Raw genomic sequence first — 23787 nt, forward strand, 5'->3', positions numbered from 1 at the left:
TATCGTTCACTACACACTTTTCACTGAACTCGCGATCCACACTGCAATCCGGTGTGACATATGTCAATAATTCCTGGGAAGTGCGTTTTTAAAGCGAAAATCTTTTTCGTAGGTTGGGCCGACACATTTTCTTTTTAAAGGATGATTCCTCCACGCAGCGGAGAATCTAAAAAAAACCCATAAAAGAAAACACAAATTATACATAAATATGTTGTCGGTCCTGGATGGAAACTCCTTTGTGGGGTCCATATGCAAGACTCGAAGTTTTTGTTCTGGTAGGAAACTCCTTAGTTCAGCTTCCGAACGAGAACTCCCATATTGAGGTTCCGGGTGAGAACGCGTTTTCGATCCTCGTTAGAAACTTCCTAACTGCGTTCCCAATTTAGAACACAATTTTTGTTGGAGGAATCGATGACTCCGAAGTGTGGTAAGAACTAAAAAGAACACATGTTTGATCGTGAGTCTTTTCTTATTATGTAGCGCTACGATAATGGGATCGGGTTGCGTTGAATGAAAACTTCGTCCTTAGCTGGAGCTCAGCCGCTAGAAAATCCGACAAGACAAGGTGAGGCTTGAGTGTAGCCGAGGGACACTCTGCAGGCCACCCGTGTCGAGGCGCGAAGTTATCAATAAGACTTTCCGGCAGCGAGGCGTACTGGTCGGAGATCTACGATCGAATCTTTTTTTTCGACGAAACTTCGCCCTATATTTATGCATGTTCGTGGAGAAGGCAGCGCGTCAATCTCTGATTATTATTTTCGACATAGAAGGGGTAAGCGGCAATTGGCCTACTTGATGGATCGAGCGTACCAACCCGCGATGATCGGGAGTGGGGCTATTTTCGCATTATCACGAACGCAAACCTTTGGTTACGCGTGACCGTGATTGGTTTAGATCGTGGGGAGACCGAATTTGTCTCCAAGCCTCGGTGATGCCTTGCCGGAATTACCAATACAGATACTTTATTATTAATCGTTTACAAAAATACATGGAAGAAAGATTATGAATCTAAACTTTACACTTTAAAGTTACATTCTAATTTATTCTAAAGAAACAAGAAAAACGCCGCGGAAAAGAAGATTTCTGTCATATCGAGGCGTCTTAACGATAGGATGCCAACGCACGCGAACGACTAAATGATACTTAATTAAAAATATAAACAATAAGAAGCCAACCAAGAAGTAAGAACTAGAAAGTTTTAGATCGCGGAATTGAACAAGCTGGAGTTAGAAGTTGGCCAAAACTACAAGATGCTCGTTCGCTCCATCAAAACATTAAAGTACTATCTCGGGCGAGCAAAGCATCAAGGTGGCACTTCTCGCTTATAATCTAAACGCGAGAAGAGGCAACTTTCATGCTTTGCTCGCCCGAGATAGAACTTTCATGATTTGATAAAACGAGTGAGAACCTTTTAGTGTTGGCCAACTTCTAGCCTCATCTTGCTCAATTACGCGAGCAAGACTTTTTAGCGCTAACTTCTCGGTTAGTTTTTTATTGCTTTTATTTTTGGTTAAGTACCGACAAGTCGTGTCGCGTGCGTTGGCACTCTACCGTTAGGACGCCTCGATATTGTGAATTAAAATCGTGAGCACGCATTGCGGGCGACATGGTATTATTGTTTGGCCCTCAGCTAACCTCACATCGTGAGGTTAATTTTTCACTTATCAGGCTTATTTTGTGCGTGAAGTTAAATTCATAATAATTTCCTGTACAATCACTGCGAGTTTTTTGTTTCCATTTGTGAATTTCCGAAATTTATGTACATAAATAAAGGCATGTCTGCCCCCCCCCCCCTCGATCATAAAAAATCGTGACAAAATGTCTCGACACCCATGAGCTGATAAATATTTAAAGTACAGTCCCATTATTTATTTATTGATATTTATTAATAGACTAGTTTTTGAAACTGGGATTAATTGAATGATTTTTTGGTTTTAAGGTCGCCTGGTTTGTTTCTAATTGCGGTGCTAGCAATCAGAGGATGCAGTATGCCACAGAATTATCCAAGTATATCCAAGTCGATATTTATGGTTATTGTGGCAACTTAAGTTGTCCACGATCTGAAGCTTATTGCTTCGACCTGCTTGATGCAGATTACAAATTCTACCTCGCATTTGAAAATTCAAATTGCCGGGACTACATAACAGAAAAGTTCTTTGCTAATGGGCTTGGGTAAGGATAAAATAATTATTTTTCATTTCATACTTCCTAATGGAAAATGAAACAATATGCGAGGGGTCTAATAGACGTAAAATTAGGTTTACACTTGTAATAAAACTTCCTGAAATATCGGAAGTAATTTGAATTCACTTGAAGTCACTTCAAGTCATTTGAATTCGCCTGAAAACATTTGAAATCTTCTCAAATGCCTGAAGACATTTGAATTTACATGAAGTCACTTCAAGTCATTCGAATTCTCTTGAAGTCACTTGAAATTTCCTGAAATATTTGAAGTCATCTGATTTTTGAGTAAAGAAGAAGAAGGACTGCATTCAAAGTCTGGAACTTTTTTGCTGAGAGACGAATTGCTTGTAAAACAGTTGCATTTTCATGCCGAAAATATGAATTTTCTACGAAACAATTAATTTTCAACTAGAAGGTTGCAGTTTTAACAACAACGAAAATTATAAGTAACATAATAAGTTAACGACAAATAAAGACGAATTTTCAACTGGAAATATGAATTTTCAAAAAATGTATTGTTCGATTTTTAATCAAATCGTTTATTTTCAACCAAACGGATGAATGTTCTAAAAAATAATGAAATTTGGAACTATTAATTAATTGTCTATCATTTCAACGGCTTTCAATTAATAAAATCTCATTACTTGCGGAATCAAATTTATTTCAATGTATTGGCGGAAAAAAATAGCCAGGTTAAAAAATTTTTAATGAAATTGTTGTTGAATTAAAAAAATCGGAAATGAATGAGAAACCTCGAAATATTTTCTATTGTGGCTTCGAATTTTACACCGAGATAAAATTAAGAATATACTGTAAAAAGGTGTGTTTTACGACTCTAAAAAAACAGAAGTCCAATGAAAACCATTAAAAAAGGTTTTAGATGTCTTTTATCGTTAAGCAGGGAGTACATTAAAACAAGTTTTGATTCAGGGAATACAAATTCCACGACTAGGAGTAATATCAAAAACTTTTCGAGGGTTTCAAGGATTTTCAGAACGCTAAACACCCTGCCAATACTGAGTCAAGATTGATCGCCTCTTCCTAATGCTGGTCCAGCATTGCCTCAGTATTGGTCCGCTTTGCAATCTTGGAAATTTCCAAGATAGATAGAAGTATCCAAATATATGGTGTGGCATTTAGGTGTGCTGAAAAATAATAAATAATAATTATATCAAAACCTTGTACACTTAAATCGTTTTACTTACTTTGAGGGTTATTGTTTGACACGAGTGGGTACTTCCTGTCCTCTATTTTACTTCAAGGTAGTACATGGATGGTACTTCTTAGCCAAAAAGTGCAACAACTAAAAATAAATTCAGACTTCATTAATATTTTTCTTCAAATAATCAATTAAAACAAAAAATAATTATCTTTTTTTTAAAAAATATGTGTGTACTAAAAATCATTAACGCATTGTTATCGCTTTTCCTAAATGCTGATTGATAAATTTGAAAACGTTTTTATTGTAAAAAAAAAATGAATTAAGTGAAATATTTCCAAAGCCTAATTTAGAATTATCAACCAAAATTTGAATTTATAAAGGAATCTTCTACTTAATGGTTGAATTTTGAAACAATTAAATGAATTCCTAACCAAAAAGATTAATTTTGTCACTCAAAAAGCATAGAAAAAAACGTGGATTAGTTGACTTTCTAATAAAATCATTGAGTTACAAATCTAACAAATTAAAAAAAAGTTAATTTTGAACAAAAAATGTGTTGTAATTAAAATGATAAATCATCAGCCAAAAAAAAATTTTGACAAAAAAAAAATGATTTTCAACAAAATTGTTTAATTTTCAACCATAGAAATACATTTTGAACTAATATTATTAATCTTTAATCAAACAATTAATTTGTAGCCAAAAAGTTGAAATATTAATAAGAAGTGAATTTTGAACAAACAAAAAAACGACAAATTAAAAAAAAATTGATGAATTTTAAATTAAATAGTTAAAGCTTCAACAAAACAGATAAATTTGTAACCAAAGATTTATTTTTGGACAAAAAAGATGCATTTCAAGCAAACTTGTATTTCTCACAAAAATATTAACCCTAATGGTTAATTCTAGTTAAAAGATTTATTTACAGTAAGAAAGAATTTCCACTAAATAGTTTTATGTTGAGCAGAAAAATGTGTTTTCAATTAAAATGGCGAATCATCAACAAAAAAATAAAATTCTGAACACATTCTGCGAGTCATATTTTATTAATGAGAAAAACAATCTGCTGATTTAAAAAAATGTTAAGCGAATACAAAAAAATTTGTCATTCACATTACTGAAATACTTTTGTTGTTATAAACGTATGAAGTTATCCAAAGAAAAATTATCAATTTTTTTTAATTCGTAGATTATAAGTAGCTTTTAAAGATAATTGTCATTCAGATCTATTCAATTGTTATGTAAGAAATAACACAGGCCCATGAAAAGAAAAAAGTATCCTGAGCAGATTACCAGACAGGTGTATTCTTATGTATTTTTCGTCACTGAAACCGAACTTGAAGTCAGATTGGGGGGTTTCTCAGTTACTTTACAAGAAGAATGAAAAAAACATTGTTTTTTTATGGTTTATATTAAAAAAATTGTTGGGAAAATAAAATATCCCATACATTTCACCAGACAGGGGTATTCTTATGTATTTTTCGTCGCTGAATCCGAATCTGAAGTCAGATTGGGGGTACGGAATATTTTATTTTCTTAACAATTTTTTATTATAAACCTTAAAAAACCATGTTTTTTGCACTTTTCTCGAAAAGTAACTGGGAAACCCCCCAATCTGAATTCGGATTCGGATTCAGCGACGTAAAATACGCAAGAATACACCTGTCTACTGATCTGCTCAGGATACTTTTTTCTTTTTGTGGGCCTGTGTAATTAAAAAATAACTAATTAATGAAATAATAAAGTTTTCAATAGTTAAAACTAAAACTTGCGGAAAGAGAATATTGCTCATATGTGATACGCTGAGCTTCAAAATTTAAATGAGAAGTAAATTCCTTTACAAAGAAGGTAAATTATAATTTTCTCAGAATAATTTAACAGAAGTAATTTCATGTTAACGAAAACTGAAACAATAAGAAGCATAAAGGCTTTAGGATATTATAAAATTATAAAATTAGAAGATTAAAAGATTGGAAGATAGTCAGTAAATCCCTAAATAGAAAAATAACTTTTTATGGCCCATGCATGATTTCAGTCCTTACTCCCTAGGGAATGAAAGTTACGTAAGAGGTGATTAATGAAAGTTATACATCTATGAGCTTGCAATTATATAATATAATAATTATTAATATAGTAATTATTTATATAATATATTTATAATCTTACCTTGAAGAAAATATTTAAGACACGAGCCTGAGGTCTTGCATTCGTCCCATAATGTGATCAATGCGTAGTGTAGAAAATACTAAAAACCTTGCGAAAAATGTTCTATCTATTGAAATTCTACTTCTTTATTAAAAAATCATTTGGTGGAAAAGGGGAAGGGATTAGGAATTTTTTGGATGAAATTACCTATATTCTGGTAGTTGTCTAAGTAAAATTTTCGACGGCAATGGCTCAAATTGAAGCTCTTGAAATGTGTTATCAACATAAGGACTAAAATTTGCTGAGCTATATTTTACTTTTGTGATATCAATGATCAGGAAAAAAAATAAAGAAAATTTAGTTTCCTAGACCCCTACACTGAAATATTTTCGTTTAGTCAAATTTTTGTTGGATGTGTTACTTTAAACAAATTATTTATTTTTATTTCACATATATACATATGATCAGCCAAAGTTTCTTTATTATAGCAAAACAATTCCAATGAGTTCAATACGAATGACACCATTTCTTTATGTAATTAAAATGAATTAAAATTAGCAGATAATTTCTCTTTGTAACAAATATGAATTATAGTGTGAATTACAAGGTCTTTTTTCCTAATGTCAATTTTGAAGGACAACGCATCATATATTATAAATGTTTTTTCTGCGCTTTCTCATTCTTAACTGTTTAAAACTTTTTATTTAATTTATTAATTATTCATTCTTTCTTGCATACTAATTTAATAGTCTTATTCACGCCAAGTAAAATAGTTTCCAAAAAGTCTTGAAAAACCTTTAAACTCTGCAATGTTTTATCAAAATTTTCACTTTTTACTGAAAATGACATGTGTCTAGAGGGAAGGAATGTTTCTACTTAAATAGAACATTCTTGGCTTAGGATTGCCAAAAATCACCTTTTCTACTGACATGTGGCCTGTATCGGACTTTAATAGTTGACAAGCACCAGTAACTTTATTGTTAAGTAATAATAAAAATACTATTTTTACAAGAAATTAAAAATTAACATTTTTTAATTTATTTTAATGCAACTATTTAAATTTAAACAATAATTTCGAGCCCAAAAAACTTACCACAATGCATTTTTGTTAGTTATGACGATTCACTATTATGATTTCATCGTCATCATCATATTAGTTCAGAAACATTTTTTTGTCCGAACATTGATTGTTATTTTGAAATCAGTTGTTGATGTAAATTAATTGTTTTTTTTTTAAATGTAATTCTGGTTAAAGATTCATTTCTTTGCTTTAAAATCTAACTACTATGTTGCAAACTTCATTCATAAATTCAAAAATTGGTTGAAAATGTATGTATTTTTTAAAAAAATACTATGCTTTTATTGAAAATTTATGTTTTTTATTGATATACATCTGTTTGGTTTTTGGAAAAAAATTTCTTTCAGGCTTGAAGAGTCAACCTTTAGATTGAAAAATTACTCTATTTTTGTATAGGATTTAAATAATTTTTGGAAAATTCGTATTTTTTTTGCTTCAATTTTTCCGTGCATCATTAAAAATTGAAATATTTGTTCGTAGAAATATGGATTGTTACACTTTGTGACGAGAATAATTTTTTTTTTTGGAAATTTCTCTCGTTGGGAGAAAATTTAACTATTTTATTACAAATTTCTTTTTTCGAATTTTTCACATTACTTCATCGTCATTAAGGAAAAGCCACAATACTGATTTCGAGATTTTTAGGATATATCTATTTTTCAGTAGGATTGCTGTAAATTGTACATGTTGGTTCAGTTATTAGGGAGTCGGACAAGTTTATGTACGTTCAATTTATGCAGCTTTCGACGTTTCTCTAAATTTCATGTAATGCTGATTGAATTATTAATATTAATAATATTTATATTTTAAAATTAAAGTAATGACTGCTTTTGTAAAACAAAACGCTGCATCAGAAATTAGAATTTTTCAACGATGTCAAATAACTAACGTATTTTTGAAAATTCATTCATGTAAGAAAAGTGGTTTGAAATTAATATTTTGGCTTCATTTATATAAAGCCGTGGCTATGTCTACTGGAATTGCTGTACAATTAGCCCGATTATTCAGGCAAAAAAACTGGATCTGTAAAAGAAACTATTTGCATCGAAATTTTCGTACAAATAACCCATTTCTTCTATCTAACTAGAAAATGAATGAATCACATCGTGATCCCTGCAACGAGCGTGGATTTTTTTAAAGTCATTTTTCTTGAAAATGGTTGAAAAGTCTTAAGGTATGCAAATATTAGGAGCGCATGAATTTTGAGGAATTTTTTGTAAAAATTGCGGGTTTGCTTAAAAAAGTGGTCAACAGTTGATCAGTCAAAATATTCTCTATCGCTAGCCAGTAATTTCTTCCGTCTTCCTGACAGCATACGGATACCACGGCGGAAGAACCAATCTTCTTTTGAAGCTATACACAAATCGATCCATTTTTTGGCATCCTGGATTTATTTCTGACGGTTTAAATGTTCTTTGTCCTCATTGTCGCAACCACCACTTTTAAATTTTCGAAACAAGTGCTCACACGTTTTAATCGATGGAGTTAAATCCCCGTAAGTTTACTAAAGCGATCGATTACTTTCAGCAGCACTTTTCTTCAAATTTAAAAGGAAAAGTAAACATTCTCGAAAATACTGCTCTGATGGTTCGTAAGCCGACATCTTTAATGCTGCAAAAACTATATGCTGTTTAAAGTACGGTAAAACGGCAACTATTGAAAACTGAGGCCACATTATGGGGCTAAGACATGCATATAGTAACAATATGCCTCGAAGCTATATAGAAAAAGTAACACCATCTCAGAAACCCCTCAACATTAATTCACGTTCCCTATAATTTTTTATTAAAAACTATTTTGTTTTTAAATTTTCAGGCACAACGTTCTTCCGATAGTTATGGGGGCACATCCAACAGACTATGTTAAAATAGCACCATATCGATCCTACATTCATGTGGAAGAGTTCCAGTCGCCCAAAGAGCTCGCCGAGTACCTTCATCAACTGGACAAGGACGACGAGCTTTACAACTCCTACTTTAAGTGGAAAGGCACTGGGGAATTTGTAAATACCTACTTTTGGTGTCGGTTATGCGCAATGCTGCACGATGATAGTCCACCTAGGTATTATAAGGATTTGAACAAATGGTGGGATGGTGATGGTGTGTGTATTCGCGATTCATGGCGTGAATACGACGCTAAAGCAAGCGATCTCAAAAACGGTTGAACCACCTTTAACAGTCAATCAAATTTACAATTACAGAGAGAAAGAAATTAACAAGGATCGTGAATTTAAGAAAGGATCAAAGTTACAACAGCAGACTTTTACAAAGCGCCTTCTTGAGAAAGCACCTTTATCGTCTAAATTCTGTGAACGCCTTTAGCGTGACATTAGATGCTCGTATGCGAGACTATATTCAAAAATTCAGCCAATGCATCTCAGAGATCATTCCCGCCAAACTCCAAAGGGCGTGGCTTAACCAAGCGGGAACTAGGTGTAGATCTCGGTCCCAAGCTTCAGGCGCTTTGTGAGAGTTTACTGAACCGTAAAATGGAGCCAGGCGGCCCATAGGAGAAAGTCCTACTCATCTGCAAGTTTTTTAATTATAATTAATGATCTTTTTTTAAATAATAAATTTTAACGTTAGCGATTGTTTTCTATTTCCCGAATTGTTAATTACTCTTTTGTGAAGTATTGCATCTTCTACAAAAAATTAAGAAATTTATTTTCAGGAAACGATTCACAACCGTTCGAGTTTCAATGTTACGATAGAACATTAAGGGCATGTGGTAGTTAGAAAATGATTGATTTTACCAGTTTTAGGTTCCCCTGGCTTTTTTCTTAACGTAATAAATATTTTGTCTTAAAAATTTGTGATATGATAGTGAACATGCTAACGGACGTCCCCGCATACTTTTTTCCTGCGTTTATACAAACAAATTTAGTTTTGCTAAATTTTATTAATTTTTGCGGCGCTTAGAAATTAATATAGATTTTATCAGCGTTAGATTCCCTTCGATTTTTTCTGTCTGTAATTTATGTTGTTCAAAATAAGACTGTCGCGAACTTAATGTGAACTAGTTTGCATACTAACATGTATATGTAACTAAAACTTCAAAAGAACTATGCAATTGTTGGAAGTCACTTGTGTAGATTCACCAAAACTGAAGCTCTTGCCAAACATGGATGTATGCATAAGAAAGCTCGCGCAAATCTGCCAGCTGTTTATATTAAAGGAGAAAGATCGCGCAGTAAGGACTTAAAATGTTATGAGACCTTTACTTTTGTATTTTTCTGCATTTAGTGAAAACCAATAAATATGTATTTGTGTAAATGGAAAATAGGAGAAGAGTACAATTTTGTATTCTTCATGCCCATAAAATAAAGACTCAAAAAAAGTCTGAGGACCTGTTTTTCCAAATTTTTTTCCACGAAAACATTCTTTGTTAAACCCTGCCAAAATTTTTTAAAAGGCACCTTTCTCACGAAGAAATATTGGCTATGCAAAGCATATTGTTGGTTCAATTTTAAACGATGTGCGCTAATTAATATTAAGACTCTGATAAGGTATTTTGCTGGACTATGTCAAACATTTTAGAGAGCCTTATTCATTCTTAGTGAAATGAAAAAAAAAATTAAAACGAAAAATAAAGGACAGGTTCCGTTTGTTTGATCTATTGTGACAGTTGATACATTTCGAATTGATTTGATAATATAATAGTTAGGTTTTATATTGCTTACATGCCAATTATTCTTATAAGTTACAGACGCTACATAACGACAATTTTCAATCACTGTGTGATACTATCTTAATAATTTTTACGTGCTTGATCCAAAAGAATTAAAGGGAAAGTTAAAAATTGTTCGAATATTTGACGAATTTGGTAATATTTATTAATAATAATTATTATTATGTATTTAAAGTCTAATCAGTCCACGAATTTCAAAACATCCTAGTTCACGACAAAATTGATAAAACTTGATGATCATAATAGATAAGAGCAAGATCAGACTTTGTATCAGTATTACAAGCGAATATTTTATTGTCAGAAAAAAACGATAAAATTCGCGATTATCATATTGTCATATTCAATAATATGAGTTGAGAATGTGGCTAATTTTGCATTTATTCCCGACGTTCAAGACGTTTTATTGAATACCGTTATTACTTGTTGACGTTATTTTTTATTAATTGATGTTTAACCATAGGATTAAGATAAATTCACAAATGAGTGATAATTTTTTGTGAAAATTTTCAGGATATGGCAATGGATTATTGATGATTCTTAGCTTTGTGTTAGTCGTTTCTTTATGCAGGACCTAATCGAAATCATAAATCTAACGTGGCGTCCTCTATGGAATTTGTGTATTTATAGAGAAAGTAAGAAAACGCTTGTAAGACAAAATGAATACGGAGAAAAAATGTGTTATGTGATTGAAATAATGTCATAATGTTTAAGAGAAGTGCCATTTTTAAGAAATGGATATGTTAACTTCGGCGCCCAACGCAAATTTAGTTTAATGAAATCTGTTTAACCATTAGCATTAAAGTGCTGTGTTAAAAGTGCATTATTACGTCGTATATTTATTTACGTTATAATTTTTTAGCTTCATCATCAGTATTTTGTGCATTGTTTTTTTTTAATTGTGTATCATTATTTCTTTACATACTAGGCTAATTTGTCTTTCAGTTTCCATTTAGCCTGTGAATGGGAATTATACAATACAAAAAAATGTATTTGGTTGAAAATAAAATTTTCCCGTGCATAGAAAATAAACGTTATCGAATCATTAAAAAGAACTATTTCCTCTAAATCCTTTTTCTGAAAATTAAATTTTTTCATTGTCAATCTGATTTTTTACCATTAAAACAAACAACGCATTCTATAAAACAGTGATTAGCAATACATTTAAAAATTTTTTTTTATAAGGAACTTTTGTTCTTGATTTTTTTGTAACCTGTGTCTGTCCAAAATATTATACTTTTTTTATTTTTTCAACGTTATTTCACTACCATTCAAACAAAATCTAAGCGTCCTATAAAAAAATTATTCATAAAAAATTTGGAGCTCTTTTTCGGCTTTACAACTTTTCCTAATTCATTTTTTTCTGGCTTCTTTCGTTTTTCTAAAAACGTATTTTTTATTTTTATTTGTTATGTTATTTTTCACGATTAGAACAAAAAATATGCATTCTATCAAAAAATGATCAATAAAAAATTTGTCTATCCATATGAGTAGAGTAATGAAGAAAAGTTACACCTGGTTTTCAAAATAATTTATCTAAAAACTTTTAATAACTTTTGGAATAATTATTGCTACGGTTTTAAAAAACATCGTTAACTGAAAAACATGAAAAATATAGCTGCATGTATTTACGGTGTTCTTTGGAATTATCTAATCTGAAAGTAAAAGGTTTCCAATTCGAGAAACGCCAAAACTGCATTTTTTATACGTTGTCAAATGTAAAATTATTATCGTAAATCTATATTTTTATAATTATTAATGGTATTTAAATACAGACGTTATATTGTTATAAAATGTATTTGTAAAAAAAATGTTTTAAAATATTTTCAGATGTTTAAAGTAGAAACAATAACAAAGTTTGTAATTTTTTGAAGAAATTAATAAAATTGTATCAATGGCCAACAACGGTGTTCCTTCTGATCTAATTACCTCTTGTAACAGAATCATTACCATTTACTGGGACGCGGAACGATCCTGCAAGAATAGATGGCCAAGTGGTGTCCGAGATTAGGCGGAACCCCCCGAGGGGTCTCGTTGTCCCACACGATCGCATCTACCATCGTCAGACTGTGCTAACTTGCGCTTATGATAGCCAGAGTGGAAATTAGTGTTTGTCAACCAGGTTTCAGGATCTCACTCTCTCTCTCTCTCTCTCTCGTCGCCGTGCTTCCCGGCCCATTCGCCGCAATGCCGACTCGTCTAAGGTCTACCTATCACACCATGGGTATCGGGTCTCATCTTTCTGTAAGTATCAATAAATGTCGTATTGTTTCTATCACAATCCCTTGTTTTATGTTTATCCACTTAATTCTCCGTTTTTCATCCCTCAATATTCCTCCTCGGCTTTACCGAATCTAGAATGCAGGTGTTTTCATGTTCAGGTTTGTAATCAGCGCATCGAGATTCATTAGTATACGATTAAAAAAGAAATGTGAAAAAGAAGGAAAAGGAAAAAAGCCGATAACATGCAATTCTGCCAGCGCCGGCAACTAACAATGTTGCCGGTGCTGGCAGGCTAGCATCTATGTAATAATAATTTTGTTCATATCTTTTCCACCTTTTCTATACCTTGGCTATATAATAATAAGAATCCTGAATTTTCAATATTAAAAATTCAAGAATTTTAAATTGAAAGTCGTTAACATCAAATAATTTTCGGTTGTAAATCTTTAAAATCAACCTATTAAAAAATATGTTAAGAACTACATTCCTGTAAAATAAAAGTACCAATAATGAAATAATTTGCAAATCTATCATTTGAAAACTCAAGAATTTTTATTTGTAACTAATCAATTTAAAAAATGTAATTGTTACTCCTTAAGATTCACGATTTCTCATCTGAAAAATTTACCATTAACAATTTTAAAATTGATATGCCTTACAATTAAAAATTTTGCATTTTTCACGATTAATTACATTTGAAATTTTATTAGTTTGAAAAATCTAAAATTCAAAATTTCTGATGTTTTACCTTAAAAATCATCAAGATTTAAGAACTTTTATATATAGATATTTCAAAATTCTAGAGTTTTTAATTTTAAATATTGAAAATTGAAGAGTTTTTAAGCTCAAATCTTTGAAATTAAAGAATTTTTCATTGTAAATCTTTGAAATTAAAATACATATTTAAAATTACATACACTTAAGATATAAATCTTGAAAATGAAAAAAATTTTAATTTCAACAATTAAAAACTGAACTATTTCAAAAAATTTTGCTAATACATTTTAAATGTTGAAGGGTCTTGAATTGAAAATCTTTAAAATTGAAGAATTTTTCAATGTAAATATTAAAAAGTGAATTACTAATTTTAAAAGAAGATTTAAAATTATGAACCTTTAAAATATAATTGCTAAAAATTCAATCAATTTCAAATTTATTTTTTTTTTAATTGCAGAACTTTGAATTGCAAATTCTGTAAAAATGAAAACATTTGAAGTAAATATTTTTAAAATCAAAGATTTTGCAGGATAAGTGTTCAAAATTGTAGAACTTGAAATTTCTGACCTTTAGGATTAAAGAATTTTTAATTTTGTTTAATATATAGTTAAAAATTATGCAAAATTTAGTTTTACAATACAAAATTGTCTGATTTGAATGACTTACATTTAAAATTTAAAAAAATTTAATTTTTAAAATCACCACAACGGTAGTATTGTTGTGGTATTTTTCCATATTTACTCCTGGGAAAATTACTAAAATATCGTGTTTATTGCGGCCCGAAAATTGTTGGTAATTTTCCCGAAAAATCTTTCACAGCGTCCGTACAAAATTTTGGAAGCATAAATTCTAATCCATTTTTGAATTCAAGAACACTTATCCCCTTTCGAAAACAAATTAAGCTTGCGTCAAAGGAATAGTGTTGAATATATTTGAACATTCTTTCTCTTATTCATACATTTTTTAGAAGTAAACCGTTTTATTGCACATTAAATTTTATTGCAAATTTGCGAAAACTTTTGTCGCAGAAGTTCTAAAAATAACCAAGTTTATCACTGGGACAGAGATTAGGAATTGAAAAAGAAAATATTTATACATTTGTTTGTCGTCTATTTTATCACGCTTACGGTTTTTAGAAGTTTAAAGTTTTATTGGGAATTAAAATTTTATTAAAAAAAAAAAGCTTTCTGTCGTAGCAAATAAAAAAAAAAAGATCAAACTCACAAATGGAACAGAGATTGGAGATTCTTGCAAAACAAATTATAAGTTTTCCCAGTACCTTTCAAATGATTTGCAAATATAAAAATTTTTACTAAAAATTGTTTATCACGCTAAGAAGAAATAAAAAAATTTCTCATAACGAATACATTTTTTTAATGTAAAGAGTTTGATTGTATATTAAACTTTATCATAAAAATGCAAAGCATCCGCTTGCATAAATTTAAAAAATTATTAAACGCACTAAAAATCTTATCCTGCTGGAAGGAATAAAAAAGAACCTATTTTATCATGCAGCTATTTTTTTAGTAGTAAACTGGTATATTGTACATTAAGTATTCTTAGAATCTTGTAAAATATTATGTCGCAGCAAATTTAAAAATGATTAAATTCACACCTTGAAGACGGATGAGTCATTTTTTAAAACTAATTTATAAATTTTTTAATATTTCTGGAATGAATAAAAAATATGAAAATGTTTAATGAAACTTTCTTTTTTCGCCCAGATAAAGTTAAACCCAATTTTAAATACACTAGCTTAGCGCAAAAACTCTCGTAACTTCCATTAGTCGAGATCCGTTTGATATGGCAATTCTTCTTGTTAAGGATCATGGTGAAATTTTTTTTATTGGCGAAGTTTATGGCGACCTTTTTTTTAACGTGTAAAATTAATTGAACTAAAAAACTAGATTGCTACTTTTATCGATCTCCGGTCATTATTTTGATTTTTGTCTTTTTACTTTCACTTTTAATACTAGTTGCTATTTTCGAATGAATTATTATAATGCATAATACGTCCATTTTTTTCACGTAATAAAATTAAATGAATTACAATTTACAAAAAAATAAAAAATAATTTGAATATTCCAATGAAAATCATTGTTTAGTAATGATAATATTGTGAAGTGATTAATAAATATTATTAACTTATTAATTCTTTACATAATGTTTTATTACGTAAAGAATAAATTTTAATTTGTCTAAATTAAGTGAATAAATAGATTGTTCACTTTAAGTTTTTGAGATTAAATATGGCCTATAATTTGTATGATAAAAGTTCATCTAATTAAAATTTTCAAAAAAATATAAATGACAATTTAATAGACTGTTTCAATGAAAACAATTACTGCTTTTTTCCATGGTCTAAGCGGATCAATTAATTATTATTAGATGCCTGACTTTTTTGGCAATACTAAATTACATAAAAATTTAATATTAATTGTTCTTAAATAGATCACCTTGTTTGATTATTTACTTTAGGGTTCTGCAATTAAATGTTGGCTAGAATTTGTATATTAAAAATTTGTTTTCATTTTAAATATCTTTATTATAATCATTCATTTATTATAATCTGAATTTAATTTTTAAAATTACATATGCATATGGTTTAATTTGTCCTAAAATTTGCAAAAAAGGTTATTAGTGACTTCAATTTTAAGTAACGAAATAATTTTTTTTTAAGACATGAAGTAAAAATTATCCGAAAATTTCGATTAAATGAATTTTATAATCCTTTTTATGTTTTGAAATGATTTATTGATTGATTATTAATTGATTCTATTACAAATTAAATTTCCTGGCATAATTTCAAAAGATTAATAATAAATAAAAATAATAAAAAATGATGGTATAAATTTTTTTATTTTGTGAACCATTTTATTAATTTTTACCTGATTAATTTTGAATACAATATTGAATTACATTAAGATTAAATTTAAGACGTTTTAAATTAAGTAACATAAATTGATTATTCCCCCTCAGATTATGTAATTGAATATTAGCTATTAGATTCACAATAAAAGTTTTTTCCTTGAAATACCTCTATTACATTTATATCATTTTTATGATATTTGCGATCGTGTGACATAAGTATCTAAATTTAGTTTTAAAAATTAGATGTAAATTTAGTTTATTATTAAAAAAGTTCAACAATAAATGAAATTTTTATGAATTGAAGTGAAAATTTAAAGGAAATGCAGACTAAACGTTATTTCAATGTTTGAATGAAAATTATAGTTTAAAGCATTTCATATTATGGACAGATTAATTATGTATTCCCGAGTAAAAATGCTTCGACTTGGTTTCGACTTGGTTATGTCTTATGTTCGACTCCAAGACATCGATGTCTAGCTGCGTATCAAAACTGAGCCGAGACATACACCCTCGTCTTACTTTTATGGCCACGACAGTTGAAACGGTGTTTACTTGTCTCTAGTCGAGCCTTGTCTTGGCTAAGACGACGTTTACTTGTATCAAGTCAAGCCTTCTCTTGGCTGAGATTGTCGAACCTTTTTCGGCTCATAAATGAGATTAAAATTGATGGACGAAACATTTGCATTGATTAAATTAGTTATTTTGAATTGAAAAATTCAGAATCTGTGGTTCTCAACGAGTATAAACCTTAAAAATTGTCTTCAAACAAATAAAAATTGTAACTATATATTCAAAAAAATATAAAAGATGGTTTAATGATTAACAAATATTAGCTTTTATGACAGTCAGAATGGCCCTTTTTGTTAGGACAGGTATACACTCAAAGTCATAAACCGCTCCTGTTGGAGTGATAAAAATTCGATTTAAGAGATAAATTGATGTCTTCAAAACATAGAAACTTGTCTCCAAGACATAAATTGATGTCTGGCTCCGTCTCAAAACTAAGGCATGCTCAAGTTCTATTTTTGTTATGTTGTGAAATTAGTGTCTGAATTATGATTTCGAAATGATAGGAACATATATATTTTTTTCTGGAATAGTTTGATTCAAATGTTTAGAAAAATACAAATGAAAAACTATTTGAATGATTCGATGCAAATAACTCTTTAATGCTTTTTCATTTTATTAACAGATTAATTAATTATGGGCTCATTAATTCTTGACAATATTAAATTACACGAAGAATAAATTTTCATTTTCCTTTGGATATTGGATATAGGTCAGTGGTATAATAGGAGCTAATTTATATTTAATAGATGACTTTTAAAATGATAAAATTGGTTGAAAAGTTTATAATGTTGTGAAATAAGTATCTGAATTGAAAATTTAAAATTATATGTTAATTATCGGCTGATAATTTTTTTTTCACTATATGAAAGTACATAAAAATTGAAATTAAATTGTTTTAAATTAGGCAACCTAAACCGATTATTTAATTTCAGATTATGTAACTAAATATTAGCTAATACTTTTAGTATAGAAGTTTATTGTTTCTTGTAAACAATTCTATTATAATTATATGAATTTTTATTATGCTTGTGATGTTGGGAATTGAGAGTCTGAATTCTATTTTCAAATTTACATGTACATATATTTTAATATTTTTCAATTAGTTTAAAGGGAATTAATAAATTAGACGTATAAAAATGCTGCTTCAAATTTAAAGGACAATATATTGCAAACATTATTCGAATGTTTGAATGAAAATAATTGTTTAATGCTTCTTATTTTGTGAAATGATTAATTAATTCTCAACTGATTTGACTAAAATTTACGGTTTTTCGGTCGCTGAATCCGAATCCGACGTTGGTTTGACTCGGTCAGGTCGCATTTCGTTCCTTACGTCAAAAAAAAAAAAAGATAAAAGTTAGAACATTCATGGATACACCCAGAAGGCAAGGCGGTTATAGGTTTTCAGAGTCGCTGAGTGCAAATTTAAAGGTTATTTGACTTGGCAAGGTCGCATTCCATTCATAATCTTGAAAAAAAATGAATTCAAATACCGAAAACTATCCATGACACACCCTCACGCCAACCTGTAAGGCTGCGCGCCTTCGCTGGATTTTGTGCTACAAACCTGAAAAATATTTATGTATTAAAACACCCCTAGATTCGTCTCCGAAAAATCTCGATCCGGTTTCTTTTTTTGTGTAAACAATTTTTTAAACAAATACATTACTTTTTATAGTTCTGTAATTGTGAAACGAATTAAAGTTGAGTTATTGTTGAAAGTCAGTTTCCGATTTTTTTATTTTTATGTTTAAAATATTATAGTTTTAATATAGACTATGGAAATTTTTCATTTTTACTATTTTAGTATTCCCAATTACTCATCTGTTGAATTTCAAAATCAATAATTACTGAATTTCATTAAAATATGTAATTTAAATGTATTACTATTTAACATATTAATAAAATTTTGGATCGATTAAAATTTCTTTCGATATAATGCATTCCTTATTGTATTTTCCCCCCAAAAATTGAATTAAAAAAAAGGTTTGTTAAAAAAAGTTTGTTTATTTTTGTATTCTTTCCAAAAAAATGGCAATATTTTTTCAGCAAATTTTAAAGTGACTATAAAGTGATTCTTTAACACTTAATTTCAATGTAAATTATGGTGATGTTTTACATTCACTATGCTATCATTACAAATTAATAAAAGTGTATAAGCAATAAAGTCAATTAACAATGACGAAACTGTATTAACATATAGTTCTAAATTTTTAAAAAATAGTTTCGTGATTTTTTTTAAACCTTGTAATGTCGGTAAGTAGCAGACACTAAGCGGGTGACCTATTCATAATTAGTCTTGACTTTGAAAGCTAATAGTGCCGTACATAATATAGATAAAACAAAACATGATCATTTCAAAAACCTATTTATATTTTTTAAAGTTTATTGGTTAAAAAATTTGAATTTTCGATTTTTCAATAGTTCAATATTCGACTTAGAAGTTTCCAACCAATAATGGAATACTTCCATTTTCAGTTCAAACAATTTATTTTTAAGAAAACCAAAAAACAAGCATTTTGAACGTAATGGTTGAATCTTCAACCAAACTGATGATATTTCGAAACAGAAGATTATATTTTTAATGAAAAACAGAATTTCCAAGAAAACACATAAATTCTCCACAAAACAGTTGAATTTTGAACAAAAAGTCAATTTTTCACCAAGTATTTCATTTCTCAAATAAATCGTGCAATTCCTAACCAAATAGTTAAATTTTCCACTAAAATAGTTAAATTTTTTAGATGGTCACAAAACGTAGACATTTGACAAAAATGGAATAGTTAAATCTGTAGATACAAAATAATTTTTCAATAAAAAAAGAATGATTTTCGTGCCAAAGAAAGGAACTTTTAACCAAAAAAGATTAATTTTCTGCCGAAAATATTAATTTTGTGGATAATGCCAGAATTTTCAACCAACAAGGTGATTAGTGCCAAAAAGATTAATTTTCTGTCACAAAAGACAAAGATTTACAAAAATACAGTTTCCTAACAACTAGTTAAATTTTCAACTGAAGAAGAACAAAATTTCTGAACTAAAATGATAAACCATTAACAAAAAAAAATGAGTTTCAAACAAAGTACTTCCCCTTTAAGCCAACATAAGTATGTAGTAGAATTCGAGAAAGAATTTGTTTAAATACGCTGTAATTTCAAATTTGTGATTTTCAAAATTATTATATAAATGCAAATAACGGAAGAAAAAAATAGAAAAATATTTATTTCCCATTTATTGTAAAAAGAACATTTCTAAATTAATTAAGAGTGAACTTGCTCAATTGTGCTCATGTGAAATATAAATAAAAATATTATTATATGTATCTGTTTTTATTCTATAAAATGTTACATTATGAATCTTGAATTATTCTCAGTTTCATAATGAACATGAATATCACATTTTTCTTACTTTTGACACACGTAAATTCAAAGCTGCGACAACTGTAATTTTGTGATTGTTAATTCTGTTTCATTAAAGCTTCTTCGGCTTTAGGGAAAAACTCAGACTGGGATTGCTGATTTAGATGTTGTAAAATGAAGTATAATTTTTATTATTCTTGATTTCTTTAATATTTGTTACTTATTTTGCAGTGGATAATTTTTTTATTTCATAAATTTAATTTGTTTATTTTCACAGTTGATGTAAAGGCACTTTTGGGTTGAACTTACAAGAGGACCTTCAGGTCTGCTCTTGTTTTGTTTAAATTAATACTCTCCTCACCGGAATATACATACCAGAAGTTTTCTGAGAAAAATTAAGAAGATGCAATTTTGACCCATTTTCGAGAAAAATGCATTTTAAAATTGCGAACGGATGGTCATCGAGCCATTGTAAAAAGATTTCGATGCTTTGGTAGCTCCCCGGTATACCGCTTGGCTGATAGGCGCAAGGTTACACTGTCGATTTTCGCTACCCATAATTTAAAAAATATATATATTTAAATCAAAATGCTTGTTTATTTCATTTCAGATTAGCATTAGTTTGTTTATCGTATTTTTATTGTCACTCGTTTGAACGATTGTACATTTTATTAAAATTCTTTATACTTCAATAGTTTCTAGTCGGTTTGACTCGGTCAGGTCGCATTTCGTTCCTAACCTCGAACGAATAATTAAAGTTGGAACATTAATGGAAACACCCAAAAAGCAAAACGATTATATGTTTTCAGGGTTCCTTAGTTCAAATCTATAGGTCATTTGACTCAGCGAGGTCGCATTCCATTCAGAACTTAAAAAAAATTAAAACACTGACAACCATTACGAATAAATTAAATACCTGTATTATTTTTAATAATTCCACACTTTAGACATCAGGAGGTGTTGTCAGGGGGGGTGAACCCAAAGGCGAACCATCCTACACTGGAGTTTCTTCTATTGGAAGTTGGTACTGGCATGAACAGAATCTTAGTTGGTGTTGTATGTAAACCGCCCAATGCAACATATGGCAATGAATTTGAAACGGAGATTGCAATGCATGTTCCGAATTTTAATAATATTGTTTTTGCCGGAGATTTTAATACAAATCTGAATGCGAGCAGTAACCGCACCAACTACCTTACAGCTTTGATACACTCTTCTGGACTCTCTATTGTCCCCCATAATTCTATACACCACACTGATCGTACCAGTACACGTATTGATTTAATGATTGTTGACGAGCTGGAAAAACTTGATTCATACTCACAGCAGCCTATACCGTTCCTATCTAATCATGACCTTATAAACATCAATTACAAAATCCCGTGTCCAGAATTCACTGGTCTCATACAAACACAGACGCGTAATTTAGGTTCTATTGACGAATCTAAATTTCAGGATCAATTTATGGGCTATGACTGGGAGACTTTATTACGTGCTAAAGATATCAATACAAAATATGAAAAGCTGACGGCTAATCTTTTATCGGCTTTTGATCTATTCGCGCCATTGCATTCTCCTCAAAAGTATAAAAAACCTACACCTTGGATTACTCCTGAAATAAAACATCTTATGAAGGAGCGCGATAATAGGCGTAGACTATATATCATACCTCCCAAATTTGAATATCCTGATAGCAATTTTCCTCCAAATGATTTATTAAACACATTTACAGTTACTCATACCACCAGTTATCTATTTCTGCCTATTCTGAGTCCGCCTCTATCCACTTTTAATGACAATAATTTCTTTTTCTTAGATATTACCCCAGATGTGATCCTGGAAAAAATTATGGAAGTTAGTTCAAATGCCATAGGCTCTGATGGTATATCAATTAAAATGGTAAACCTTGCTCTCCCAATAATTTTTCCGATTCTCTTACATATTTACAATGCTTCTTTGCAAGTTGGAATATGTCCAGATATTTGGAAAAGGGCCATCATACGCCCGATTCCAAAAATTAGTTCCCCTGCATGTCCAAAGGATTTTCGCCCTATTTCCATCCTATGCGCACTATCTCAACCATTTGAAAAATAGTTGACAGTCAATCATATGAATATCTGGATTCTCAAAATTCAATTAATCCAATGCAATCCGGCTTTCAGGCGAAGCACAGTACTCTAACAGCAACGCTCAAAGTCACCAATGATTATAAAATGGAATTAGATAATAAACAGACCATGATTGTTTTATTATTCGATTTTTTCCAAGGAATTTAACTCTGTAAAAAACAAACTGCTCCTGCTTAAGTAGAGTTCCTCTGGGTTCCATTCTTGCTCCTCTCCTTTTTAACTTGTATACCTCGGATCTTGGCAGAGAGCTGAAACACTGTAAGTACCACAAGTATGTTGATGACTTCAAACTTTATCTTTCGGGTCCTGTTGCTTCTTTAACAGATCTTCTTGCTCTCGTACAGGAAGATATTCACAGGGTAGTGCATTGGGCCAGTACCAATCGGCTCTCACTCAATCCTTCTAAAACAAAGGCAGTACTGATTGGGTCATCCCCTTACCCAACTTCTGAAGCAATAATGACTCTCTCACCTCTACTGATCAGTGAGCGGATTGTAGATTGTGTTGAGGTTGTAAGAGATCTTGGATACATATTGAAAATAACCCTATCCTGGAAAGAGCAGGTAAACGACATCTCGAGGAAAACATGTCGAATTCTGCACCAGCTAAAAAGAAACAAAGAATCCTTGCCTGTTTCCACTCATAAAGGTTAGGTTGTAAAGCAGCTAAGGCTGAACCTCGGCCTTTTATGTCCACTCGCCTATCTCTTTCTGTAAGCTAATGTACATATCTCGTGGAACATAATAAAGATCTATTATTATTATTATTATTATTATATACTTCTGGTTACGAGCTTGATTTTGCCACACTTTGATTTTGGTTGCATAGCATATGATGACATAACAGATCAGCTTAATTCTAAGCTTGAGAGAGCACTTAATGCATGTATCCGTTTTATTTATTATTTACCTAAACATGTACATCTAACAACATATCGGAAAAACAGGGTTTCTGAATATAGCCAAGAGAAGACACTATTTCCTGGGTAATTTTTTATACAATCTCTTTCACACTGAAACACCACAATATATTTTTAATCTATTACGTTTTTTTGACAAAAATCTTTCTGCTCTTTCCAAACTTCGAGAGACAAAAAAAGTAATCATAGTTCCAAAGCACCGAACATGTAAATTACAACGGTCTTTCACAGTTAAGGGCGCCCGACAAATGGATCAAAATGCCCATATCAATTAGGGAAGCGCCTTCCTATTATTACTTCAAAAAAGCTTTTTATAAGTATCTGATCAATATTGACAATCCTACTCTAGAAATCACTCATTGGTAACTATAATATGCAATTCAGCGCCTCGATACCTTTAATACATATAACATCTAAACTTATATTTTATATAAATAAATGATATCCCTTGCTTAATAGGCTTGCAACCTGATATTTAATATTTTGTTGTAACTCTGCTTCCCTAATTCAGTATCAATTTTATTTAATCTCACACAATCACGGTAGAAAATTCGCTCTCGCATTTAGTACTATTATCCAATAAGTCTTTAAAATCTGATGTACTATACAATTATAATTTAAGTAATATTCTTCGACTAGAGACTGTATTCTAATTATTGCTGTTGTAATATTTCATGTATCCCCTGTTCCTTAGAGGGCTATTTAGCCCCAGGGACTTTTGCTAAATAAATAAATAAAATAAATAA

General features: G+C 30.1%; 2 protein-coding genes across 2 annotated transcripts in view; both read left to right on the forward strand.

Moving 5' to 3' along the window:
* Positions 1-9331, forward strand: part of LOC117178426 (glycoprotein 3-alpha-L-fucosyltransferase A-like) — a 26596-nt gene extending 17265 nt beyond the window's left edge. Inside the window, exons 5-6 of the mRNA XM_033369853.1 lie at positions 1940-2172; positions 8385-9331. Of these exons, the coding sequence (XP_033225744.1) occupies positions 1940-2172; positions 8385-8733 (582 nt within the window). The 3' untranslated portion in view covers positions 8734-9331. The remainder of the gene's footprint in view (positions 1-1939; positions 2173-8384) is intronic.
* A 2045-nt stretch (positions 9332-11376) lies between these two features.
* The window catches only part of LOC117178204 (glycoprotein 3-alpha-L-fucosyltransferase A-like), a 39919-nt gene continuing 27508 nt past the window's right edge, over positions 11377-23787 (forward strand). The window contains exons 1-2 of the mRNA XM_033369503.1: positions 11377-11401; positions 12195-12497. Of these exons, the coding sequence (XP_033225394.1) occupies positions 12339-12497 (159 nt within the window). The 5' untranslated portion in view covers positions 11377-11401; positions 12195-12338. The remainder of the gene's footprint in view (positions 11402-12194; positions 12498-23787) is intronic.

Source organism: Belonocnema kinseyi, chromosome 8, assembly GCF_010883055.1.
Source record: "Belonocnema kinseyi isolate 2016_QV_RU_SX_M_011 chromosome 8, B_treatae_v1, whole genome shotgun sequence".
NCBI classification, from domain to species: Eukaryota; Metazoa; Arthropoda; class Insecta; order Hymenoptera; family Cynipidae; genus Belonocnema; species Belonocnema kinseyi.